Here is a 12,532-nt window from a genome sequence, read left to right as displayed (position 1 = left end):
ACCTACAAGAGATTAGTCGATAGTTCATGCTTTGCCATTCAGATCAGGAATGGTTAATTGTTCATTCAAGAGACTAATATTTCTCATGTTTTCACTCTGATGCATTCAGAGTGACCTAAAGAGAGAGAGGAGGGGTGAGGATGCCAGTTGGGCAGGGATTGAAGGTGGTATGGGATGAGAAAAGGACAAAAAAGGTCAAAAGGACAAAAGTGTCATGGCTTAGTATAGGGTGCGGTAGTTTTGGTTTGAATATTGTTTATATAATCACCTGAAGCAATGGTAATATAGCCACACAAAGGCATACTCAGAACATGCAAATGTTGCTCACCAAAGTTTTTGAATATTTGTTAAACTTTGACAATAATATCTGGACTTATTTTTTAGATCAATGCACACATTTATGTTCATATGATTACAGTTATGGTTGTAATTTATACAACCCTCAATGGCATGCGTATGACAAAAGTGCTACTAGATTTTATTCTTAAGAAAACATAAATAAACATATCAACCCATGTGTTCATGAATTTGTACATATAATAGAATGGCAGGGACTGATTTCACCCGCCATGTACAATGTTAACTCCACAGCTACAGCACTGGCCTCAGTTGTGCATCTGCTGTAGCCCAGCTGTTATTCTCAAAAGGACGCTTGAACCTTATTCATTCTCAGTTGATGGGACGGTAGATCAGTCTTTGACATTGAGTTTGCTTATAGATAATTATGGCGTTACTCTCTATTCGGCTGGTCATCTGTTTGTCTGTGATTGGACCACCATTCGGACTAGTTGCCTTTGGTCTCTCTACCCTTTGGCTTACATCCGTCTGATGCAACAGTGGAACTTCCCAACTCTCGGCTGCTCTTCCTTGTTCTTCATAAATTACTGCCATTCTGAAAGGCTGCAACTCTCAGAATAAGCCACTAGTGTAGTGTTGAACTTCAGTTATGTCTGAATAAGCCACTAGTGTAGTGTTGAACTTCAGTTATGTCTGAATAAGCCACTAGTGTAGTGTTGAACTTCAGTTATGTCTTGCAACAGAAGCAACTATGATGACTTTAATGCAGAAACTTTCTCTTTCGATATGCGTACCAGCTCCTGTAAATTCCCAGCTGAGTGTGCTTGTGTGTTAACTACAAAGGCTTAATCACCTCTTGAAAGAGTGCTGTGACGTGAAAAGCACGTTAGATCCAGTGCACAAGAGATGTAATGTGATAAGAGACTGTCAGAGAGAGAACGATAGCAAGGAAATGAGAGGGAGACAGAGAGAAAGAGAGAGAGAGCGAGAGAGCGGTGGAGTGGAGTCCATTTTCCTTTAATCCACCCCAGATCTACTGTCTCTCTCTCTCTCTCTCTCTCTCTGTGACACTCGTCCCCTGAGCCCCTGCGCTGTGCGCTCTGTGTTGGCGTCGTTGGCATCAGTGCTGAGGGAGGAGGCTGGTGGCGAATATGCATGCGGCCCAGCAGGCTCTCGGACTGACCGCCAGGGCGGACATGTTTAGGCTCTCCCCGCGCCGCCGCTCGCGGGGCCGGCCCCACTTTGACTTCAGTGAGGAGGTGGTCAGTGGAGCTGATCTACCTGCTCTCAGGTGAGCTGCTCTCCACTATCCGCCTCCCTCCTGCTCTTTCTTTTATTTAATTCTCTCTCTCTCTCTCTCTCTCTCTCTCTCTTGCTCTCTCTTTGTATTCCATACAGATTTCCAGCTAGGGAAGGAGAGACAACGTTTCATATGTGCAGTTGATTTTTGTCTCACTATCATAGAGAATTTCAGAATCCTACAGTGACTGGAGCATTGTGGTCCAGGTTTTGTCTAGCTGGTCAGACTGTGTTGTAGTGTCAGTAGTATTCCTGTAGCCTGACTTGTTGTGCTGTGAGGTGAGCATCACAGGTTAAGACCCGAGGCAAGTACAGTAAGAGTGTGTACGTTTGCATCGCACCATACTTTGTCTGCTCCATGTAAATGCAATGTGTTTGGGCATGCCTGTCTTTCAGCAGAATGCCAGCATTTTGTTTGCTGCATATTCAGAGAGGAATTACTTAGGTGTTGGGATATTGCTGTTAGTTCCATATAATTCTGCATGGATAATCCCTCCTGGCCAGATTAGTGGGGGGAAGTACCATAGAAAATGTAATTTGACTGAGAAGCCATAACCATGTTGGAATGTCTTAATCCACCTACCAAATGACATGGGATTAAAATCATGTTAGTGCAGTGGCTGTGCTCATGGTGTGAATATGATTGCATGTGTGCTGTATAGACCCTTTCAAGAGAGTTCCATTATCAGCATCATAGTTGGCCGCACAAGGCTTCCGTTTTAACATTCCATATGTTATCTTAATGCAGAGGAAGTAGATTGGGAACCAAATAGAACGTTCAAGCATTATTTTTGTTTTTAATGTTGAAAGGGTCTATAGAAACCAAAATGATTACTTGAGCATTGTGTGGTTGGGTATAACATGTAAACCAAGATCAAATTGAGCTATCCAACAACTGACTCAGATTGACTATTTAGACACCTGAGCTGTTTCAGTTAAATATATTTTTCAAAAGTATTTTTTTCTGGCAAAGAACAGGTCATTCAGGGCTCTACAGTGCGCCCATTTCACTCGCACATGCGAGTAAAAATGATGACGTGCGAGTGCAAAAAAATATCTAGGCGCACTGGTGCGAATGACTTCTAACCATGTCAATGTTTGTCTACAAAATACACCGCAACATCGAGAAACAGTACTGGTGCAAACCATAGAATCACGTCGCGAATGCAGCATAAAACTACACCTCCCATCAACGTTAGCAGTTTCGCGTTGGGACTCGATAGTAGTAGTCGCTTCTATGAAATCCATGAGCGCGCAGAAAAAGCGGAATGTTAGACTAGCCAGCCAAGATGAAAAGATTGAAGAAATTAGTTCTTCTATCCACCGAATTCATCGGATATAGGAGGAACAGGATGAGATTCTGAGAATGCAGTGAGAGAAGGAAAGGTAACCTAACATGCCTTTTAGCCCAGTTGACGTATTGGCTGCAATATGCAAAATATAGCTGTAGCGAACAGGCACAAAAGTAGCTTCCCGTAATACTCCCATTTTATTCAAAGGTAGAACGCTACTGACAACTCCAGGCTTCCACGCATGCTTGTTTGTTTACACCGAATACAAGCTTAAGTGCAAAACGAAAGTAGGCCTAACGTTTGGCTACTGCCCCCATCAATGCAGATATTTCAAATAAAAAAATAAGTATAAAAGTATAAAAAAAATATATATATATCCTTGATTAGACTATGTTGGGTTTTGTGGAAGAGAAAATGTACTGTTTTAGTAGTAGTATTAGGCAGTATGCAGTCAGATAGGTCACCATGGGCATATTTGGATTAGCTACAGGTGGATTCACAAATAAATAAATTAGCCTACATTTGGCAGGATACTTGATATACAGGCTAAATGCAAATATGGCAATGTATTATATTATTTTACATTAACAAAATGTAGGAAAATAGAACAGACTGAAAATAAAATAGGCACTGATCTTTAAAATCCTGTTTCCTGTAGCCTAAATGTTGTCAGTCATTCTTAATATTCGCAATTGGTGCACTGGCATGTTTAACTGTTAGCTGCAGTGTAATGTTAGATTATGTGTAAGTTAAGTACAGAACTGACTGTGCTCCCAAATTTTGGTCTGTGCTCCTACATTTTTTAACTTGGGCACACAAGTGCTCCTGGAAAAAAATGTTAGTGTAGAGCCCTGTCATTGTTTGATCAGTTTTGATCAACATGTCAATCATGTCGATACATTTTTCTGTAATTAATGTCTCACACATACTGTAACTGTCTGGAAATATTTTAACACATTGTTTGAATGTACTAAAAGCACTGCCAACTGTACACTGTTAACACAATATAGATTATCATTATATCGGTGAAAAGATGTGGTCCATGTAAGACCATTGTTGCGTTGTTCTCATTTTAAAATCCAAGCAGAATGCACTGCAATCCCATGTTGTTAGTAACACATCACATTGATGGCAGTTTAGTGTCAGTAATGCTGCCAGCACGTGTTCCATCCCATGTTTGTTTGTAGACGCACTGTACCAACACTACACATGTTTATTGAAATACATGGAATAGTATTTACAGAAGCATAGGCATTACTAATTAAATAAATGTTTAAATCCTGGACATTTGCGTTGCAGTTTTGACATTGAGAATGGGGCATCAGCCAGTGGCAGCCCTCTGGACCCCCAGGTGTCCCCTGGCTCTGGCCTCGTGCTGCACCCCAACATGGCCAGCCACGGCCAGCGCCGCGAGTCCTTCCTGTACCGGTCCGACAGCGACTATGACCTCTCGCCCAAGTCCATGTCCCGCAACTCCTCCATCGTGGGCGAGCTGTAAGTGACACACCTAAGTGCGCACACACACACACACACACACACACACACACACACACACACACACATCAAACCTCTCCACCTTAAAACCTTGTGAAGTACAGATCGGTCAAAGAATGACCTATTGTAGTTACTCACACAACATGTCAGAGTTGTGTGTTGTCAGTGTACCATTTTGCGACTGCATTTGGTCAAATTACAGTATTTGTAAAGCTTTTTGCTTTGTATCGTTTACCTTTCCCCCCATGTTATATGCCCTGATTATCTTAACCAGTTTAGTGTGTCAGTTCTGGTCACTGTCAAGCCAATTTTCTTTTGTTTATTTTTCTCTTTTCTAGCCATGGGGAGGACCTGATAGTCACACCATTTGCTCAGGTGAGTGAGTTGTTTTTAAAATCATGCTAATGAGAAAGTTTAATGGTGAATTAGAAATGTACAACCGGACATGTCACGCTCTGTTGTAGGTACTCGCCAGTCTTCGCACTGTAAGGAATAATGTCACCATCTTGACGAACGTCCCATCGAATAAGTAAGCACACAAAATGTTTTGTTACTGGGCTTTGTGTTTTCCCATGGAACATTCACTATAACTGCCTGCAGACTGATAGAAAGAAGTGCTGTGTCGGGAAAAAATGATAGAATTATTTTGTGTTTCATGTGTTCGCCATCAGGGGGCGCCAGCACCTCAGTGTTCACACACACTGGGTAATGCTTCTGCTGGGTAGGCGCTAGAGGATCCGTCGAGACACCATACAATGTTAGCAGTACACGTTGAAGTATAATTTACGCTGCCCTCTCAAAAACACAAACAAACATAGATGTTCCCACATTTGAAACACATGCTAGCTGATGGAAGCTAGCCTCCATTACAGGTGTATAGTTTTTAGAATTACAAATGATCTTTGCAACACACTCTTTATGATGGCTTTCTAGAGGACTCAATAATGGTTTGCTTCATTAGTTTTCAGGCACGAGTTGCATGTGTTCATTGTGGATACTGGGGCCATGGAAGCGTCATCTAGCTCTGTACAAAGCATACTGTGGAAAAATAATTACTGGAAATAATAATTTATGAATGTAATTGAGTGTTGTTTATGCAATATAAACATTTTAGTTCTGCCCTTGTGAGGTCATGAACTGTGAACGTAGGTTTGTATGTAAATCTAGGAGACATAGTAACTGTCAGTCAACCAAGTAATCGTGTCACGGAAGAGATTGATTTATGAATCAATGTTTTGATTATTTAACTGGCTGAATTCAAGCCAACTTAGGTGTTGTTGAATTCAGGTCAACTTCGTGGCCTGTCGGCTTTGCTTTTCAATGACTCATGGTTTTCATGGCCAGTCTTGCCCTGTTTGGAATCAGATATCTCTGTCTCCCGTACGGTTAAAAGGGAAAGTATGGGCATATTAGAAATCACTCAATCACAGTTATTTTATTATCACCCTGTGTTGATACAGTGAGACTGTTGCTGTGTGTGTGTGTGTGTGTGTGTGTGTGTGTGTGCGCATTGTGCATGTTTGTGGCAGGAGGGTGGTTGGACTGAGCGATGCAGTTATAAGTGGGGCATTTACTGGCATTTACTCTGAACAAATATGCATAATCAAACACCAGTGCCGGTCACTGCTAGAATGACCATGCATGCGAGTGCAAAAAGCTCTTCAGCGCTGACTGCACTGCTGGAAAATACGCAATCTGCGGCGAACACACCGAACATGTTATTATCCGAGGTGTCACTTTTTCGGTTTTATTCTCATGTAGCTTATCACCATAACGCCTTTTAGGCTTAGGTGTTTATCAAGAACCACAAGACAGTTGACACATTGTGCTATGATGTACAGCAGCACCACGCATATGACGCACATTGGCTAATAAAGTTGTTTTTTTCTCCATTTGCCTTTTTAAGGAGGTCTCCAGTTAGTAGTCAGCCTGCTGCAACAAAATGCTGTCCTTCAGGTGAGTGTTCTACAGTACCTGAGCCATCACACACCCAGTCACTCACTCCTGCAAAGATGACAATATGAAATGGACGCCTTTTCTCTTCTACATTCTCTCCTTTGTTCATTCTCTATCTGATGTGTTTGTGATCGTGATGTGAAGGGCATCCATCTTTACACTTGAAAAAAACTTTTTACAAAAAGTGCTTTATTTTGGGGCATGATATTTTATGCTAAACCATCTTATAAGTTTCTTAGCAATGTGTAGAATTGTTAGAATAGCCTTTTATAATAGCAGTGGTATTTATGGGTCCTCAAGTAGTTATAGTAGCTATATTCTGGTATGAGGAGTGTTCAGTTGAATTTTCAGTTTTAAATAAGGAGGAGATATGGCCATAACACAAGTTATAGCTTCCGTCTGCCTGTGTCTGTCTATGTGTGTTTGCGTGTGTGTACAGTATGTGTGTGTGTGTATAGATAAACTTTATGACAAAGTCTTACAAAAGCTTTCCACAAGAATGTCTGTGAGTAAATGTTTTTTTTGCGTGAGCGAGAATAGGTGTGTTTATCCAATTCCACGTGCACATGCTGTGTGTGTGTGTGTGTGTGTGTGTGTGTGTGAGAGAGAGAGAGTGAGTGTCTGTTCAGTCACCACACAAGCGCAGGTGGAGGTAGGGGAGGAGGGGATGTTGTTTCGGTTCCTATTTCACGGCTGCATCCAGCCTCATTGACGTCAGTCACGGCCTACTCTCAGCTCCCTCAGCTTCCTGTCTGCGCAAATCAGCACACACTCACGTCCTGTGCAAGGAAAGAAAGCGAGAGCACACACACACACACACACACACACACACACACGCACGCGCACACACATACATGCGCACACACACACACACACACGCACACACACACACACACACACACACACAAGCACATATACACAAACGGTTTGACAGACTGAAAAAGCATATCAACCCATGAGTTACTTAACATGAGTTAAGTATGAGGTACTTTAAGCGCTGTGCACATAATAGCATGCAGACATGTGCTATGTTTCACCCTCCTGCAGGGCACATTTGCAGCAGATTAGTTGCGTATGGACTGCACCGTAAAGGAGCAGCTTTACGGACGTCATAGCGCTGCCCTCTTTGGGCCACACATGCCCTTAGATGAGAGCATGTGCACATACCATGCGTATGAAAAGTCCCCTTGCTACCCTACACCAGCCCCCGTGCTTATGGCTTAAAAGAGGTGGAAACAGAGTCTATGGAGGACTACAGTCTCTCTCATGATGACAAGTTATGTTTGATGTCGATGTTGTTTGCTGTGCTGTCGGTAGTAATGTCTTTGTTTTGACTCGTGCGTCAGAAGGCTCTCATACAGTATCTTATCTTAGGTGGGGTTTGTGTGTTGCTGAGAGAAAATGTCATCCCTTTGTGAGTGTGTTATGCGGATACTGACTCAGTAAGCAAGTATCCGTTCAAAGAAGCCTGATAAAAATGTTTGTGTGTGTGTGTGTTTAAGTGAGAGAGAGAGAGAGAGGGAGAGAGAGTTGATTGCAGTGAAAGAAATAAAATGCACATTCATACTACATTTGGAGCTGCAGTGGTGGGGTCTCCTAAAAGTGCAGCTGGCTTCTGGGAATCTGATTGGAAGGCGTGGGGAGGAAGTGGTGCGGGGCTTGACCCCATCTAGGCTGGACAGTGAGCGAGCAACGAGTGGGTCAATGCCTTGTTTTGGAGCACTTTGTGACCCATTCCTGAGGTTCCCATTGAACTAAACGAGAGACATAGTATGGATATGAATATGGAAGTTGGTTTGAAACTTCCTTACAAACATTGGCGCTTATTTGAAAGGCACCACACCTACATGCATGTGTGCAAAAGAACCCCTCCCTCCATGCGTGCATACTTGTGATGGTGGCTGGCCATGCATACAGTGCTGTTTGTCGTGCGCTACAGACTTTGTACTGTCGCTAGAGACGAGTGTGCCTGTGCACAGTTGTGGTGCTGTCAGTGTAAAGCAAGCATGTGGGTGGGTTTGCATGCCTGCTGGCATGTGGCAACACTCACTGCGCTTTTCAGTCCGCAGAGCATGTGAATGGGTTTACACAGGGTCACGGGGGTGTGGGTGTGTGTGTGTTTGTGTGTGTTTGCTCACGTCTGCGGGTGGACTGTATCTATATACTGTGCGTGACTGTCGGCATGCTTACTCTGAAATATAGCACCTTCATGGCAAATGTGTTGGGTCAGCATTAGCCTTGGCCAGTGGAAAGGTGATGGGAACGCTGTTTATGCTCTCGACATGAAGGCACGGAGGTGTAGGAGGCCAAAACCTGACACATGCACGCACATACACACACACACAAATACACACACACACACACACACGCAAACATCCACGCACACATTCACGCACATACACACACACAAATACACACACACACACACACACACACACAAACATCCACGCACACATTCACGCACACACACACGCACACACACCGTCATGCACACACACACAAGCGGTCCCTTCACACAGCTACAAGCAGGCCACACTGGCATGTCATCCAGGCTGCAGATATGCACCGGATTTGGATAACATCAGCTACTGTAGTTTTTGAATAGCGCTGTATGTAAGTATACACCTATCTATTGTTTTCAAATAGTATTAGGCTGGATTTTCCTGTCAGTCAGTACATATCGAGATCCAGCTGTCTGCGTTTCTGACCCTGATGTGAGCTACTGGCTCTCCGCTGACAAAGTGGATTAATGTAATGGATTACCCTTCTCTTTCATTCATTCTCTCTCTCTCTCTCTCTCTCTCCTTTCCTCTCTCTTTGTCAGTGAAGATAGACGTCTGACAGCTCGCCTAGCTCCCCTCCGCCTCCACACCATCCACGATCCAGTCCACATCTTTGCCAGGGCTCGGCCGCAAAACTGGCTCCTCCGGGCTGAAAGCATGCGCCCTGGTTTGTGTTTGAATTATGCCATTGACGTCAGCAGAGCTGTAAAGCTGACTGCGGCCCTTCCCCAAAGTAATCCCCAGCCAAAAGAGCTCCACGGTGCATTGTGGAGGCTGTCAAGCAGACACGGGAATAGTGGCAGGCACAGGAGAGAGAAAGAGAGAGAGAGAGAGAGAGAGAGAGGGGTGTGTCGTCAGTTTGGGCCATTTGTTGTTTTGATGCCGACTGAGATAAAGAGGCGGTGTGTGTGTGTGCGTGTGTGGCAGGGGGTTGGGGGGGGGGGGGGGGGGGGGGTGCAGGGTGGAATGTTGTCATTCAATTCCTGTAACAGGAAGCATTACATCAAATGTCAAGCCCAGAGGCACTAGCACCCTGTTTGTGTTGTAAAAGATGGTTTGAGCATGATTTACACACACAATGTGTGTGTGTGTGTGTTTGCTCACAATGTGTGTGTAAACCCATTGTTGCTTCATGTTTGCGCGTAACACAACATACAACATAGAGCCTCCCTACCAGCCAGTGTTCACCCCACACAAAGCTACCTTTCATCTGCCGCAGATAAACACGTCAGTGGTCCACTGGTCACTCTACAGAGTTATTATAAAACTGGACCTTTCTGTGATGAGGATGACTGTCTGATGTGTCACGCATGGCTCACGTCCTACCGCTGAGTCGGAGTGGACGATGCTGCCCTCTCAGAGTAAGGATTCAGTGATGTTGGCTTCAGTGATGTTGCCATCGATGCTGTTGACTGTTGTCACATGTTCCTGTTGGCGTCATCAAAGACCCAGGCAGGCAGCTGTGCGCTCACAGGCTATTGTTTGGCAAGTTAGCGGTTCCTTGCCGTGAGACGGAGAGCCACTCGGCTGGAATGACAGGGCCTTGACTCATTCGTTCCTCTCCGCTGAAAATGGCCCTCTAAGCGCACGTGCCCAGTGCCCATATGGCTCAGGTCCTTGTAAAAACAACAATGTGTGTGTGTGTGTGTTTGTGTGTGGGGTGGAGTGTGGAGGGGGAGTGTTTGTCAGCTGGGGGCTAATCAGGCGCTCTGGGGGTCAAGAGCGCCGCGTGCGAGCCTTTTCTCCTCTGGCCGACAAACGTGTTTACTCACACAACTGCACACGCACGAGGAGCAGTGGCAAGAGGTGTCTGCCAAATCACTCTCCTTCAGGGTCAGCCACGGTGTTTTTTTCTCACGGCACACAGCACAGGCTAGCCATAGGAAATGAGCGCTTTTACGACAGCACCAGACTCAGCCTCAGATACTTGCCATAAGGTCAAACAGGTCCTTTTTGCGAAATATTTTGGAAGGTAAAACGAACAAAACAACATTGTCTATCTAATCTTGCTCCAGTGTTCCATTGTTCTAGTGTCCTGAGTGTTGCCTATGGTGTGCTTCACTCTGATGTCTTCAGTCTATAGGGCATGCACTAGAGCCAATGTTGAAATGCATTCACATCACCTGTTCTGCATTTTAGAGTGGTTTTCACTCAGTATTGTTTAATGGTTATTCCACATTATTTAGATATTACAAGTCCTTGGATGGCAAGTGGACTGAACTTCCCCCAAATCTAAACCCAAAGGCATCTGCTCTCTAACAGAAAGTTATTAGAGGACAGATGCCTGTCCCAGTGGGCTGATTAAAACAGGGAAGACTGGCAATGCCAGATACCCTTCAGCGAGAAGTGAAACAGGGTAGGGCCAAGTCCTACCATAGTTCTCACTTAAATGTGTAGGCTACATTTTTTTCTCACAGATTTTCTTCAATATAATTATTAGGGCTGTCAATCGATTAAAAAAAATAATCGAATTAATTACATACTCTGTGATTAATTAATCTAAATTAATCGCATATATATTTTTTGCTGTGAAAGTATTTTAAATATTTAAATTCAAATGAATCATTGAATAATCAGCATTAGTGACATTAAAGTTCAAAAACTCTTTTATTATTATTTTGTTCAAATAATGGCCATAATAATCTATGATATGACCTAATATGCTGAGGAAATCAATTCAAAAGTGGAAGAAGTTTTTTTTTCACATACAAGGCATTTCTGGCCACAGATATAACCTAGGGGACACAATAAAAATAAATTAACACTCCCCTGAATGTCAACATTATTTCTTTGCATTGATGTGCGACTTTAGAGTTGACGAATTCCGGTGATATGCAAATTCCTTGCTGCAGACATTGCAGAGGGCTTTATTTTAATCAACACTTCATTTTTATCAACATCAGGCTGTTTTTTAAAAGTAAATGTTCCAATCAATGATCTAGGCAGCACATTTTCTTCTCTCTCCTTCATTTTACAGTCTAATGGTTACTGACTAGAATGGCTCGGGGTCAAAGGTCACACGGAATCGATTAATCTGCGTTATTTTTTTTAATCAGTTATTTTTTCTCAAATTAATTAATCGAAATTAATCAGTTATTTTTGACAGCCCTAATAATTATGTGTTCTTGAGTGAGTACAAATCAACTGAGGTTTGGGGAGACACTGAAGTGTGTATATCCGTGGCATAGATGCAGGAGGGAAGTCAAGCTAGGCAGCAGGCAGTACTTGGGCGCACAAGGTAAAAGCCCTTTTTTAAAATAAAGATGCCAGTGAACCTTCAGCCAAATGCTAGCCTTCATTGCAGCATGAGATGGGAGTAAAAGCTTATGTTTATGATGACAGTTTAATATGCTGCAAAACAGATTGCCTTCACAAAAGAGCATTTTGTGGTGGGCTAGAGGCATTTGGGCTACACTGTGGCCTGTTGTACCCAGAACACCCAGTGTAAGCAGCTGAGTCCGAATGAGGCTTAACTGTGTGTGTGTGTGTGTGTGTGTGTGTGTGTGTGTGTGTGTGTGTGTGTGTGTGTGGAGGACGCGCTGAATGACCAGGTTGTCATGAGCGAGAGAGTTTCGAGTCACACCCCCCCCCTCTGAAGGAAGTGCGTCAGAGAGCCAGGACCAAGACTGTCATTGTGAAATTCCCACAAGACACCATCACCATTTCATTAATAATCAACATTGTCACTGCACACTACATTTAAACAATTCCTGAATGGACCAACGTCATGTGTCTGGACAAACATGCAAAAGGTCACTGGTTCTATTTCTGTCTGTTTTCAGCTATACATTGACTTTGTTTGAGTTGAATTGTCATTGGTCCCTCATTCACAAAGGTCACCGTCATCTCACTGCTGACTACTCAAGTGGGTCAGCTTAAACTTTATTTTCGTTTTTTAAAAAGCACCTTTTT

General features: G+C 43.5%; 1 protein-coding gene across 4 annotated transcripts in view; it reads left to right on the top strand.

The window, feature by feature from the left end:
- Positions 1 to 12,532, top strand: part of LOC121678409 (cAMP-specific 3',5'-cyclic phosphodiesterase 4B-like) — a 41,439-nt gene that overhangs the window by 15,614 nt on the left and 13,293 nt on the right. For 2 of the 4 annotated variants that reach the window (XM_042057942.1, XM_042057949.1), the window contains 4 exons: positions 4,188 to 4,382; positions 4,721 to 4,757; positions 4,847 to 4,911; positions 6,289 to 6,338. In XM_042057942.1, coding sequence (XP_041913876.1) covers positions 4,188 to 4,382; positions 4,721 to 4,757; positions 4,847 to 4,911; positions 6,289 to 6,338 — 347 coding nt within the window. Of the gene's footprint in view, positions 1 to 1,433; positions 1,589 to 4,187; positions 4,383 to 4,720; positions 4,758 to 4,846; positions 4,912 to 6,288; positions 6,339 to 6,982; positions 7,135 to 12,532 lie in introns of those variants that run through there. The other 2 variants (XM_042057959.1, XM_042057975.1) reach the window with 2 other exon arrangements.

Source organism: Alosa sapidissima, chromosome 1, assembly GCF_018492685.1.
Source record: "Alosa sapidissima isolate fAloSap1 chromosome 1, fAloSap1.pri, whole genome shotgun sequence".
Taxonomy (NCBI): domain Eukaryota; kingdom Metazoa; phylum Chordata; class Actinopteri; order Clupeiformes; family Clupeidae; genus Alosa; species Alosa sapidissima.
This window is presented reverse-complemented; position numbering and strand designations above follow the sequence as displayed.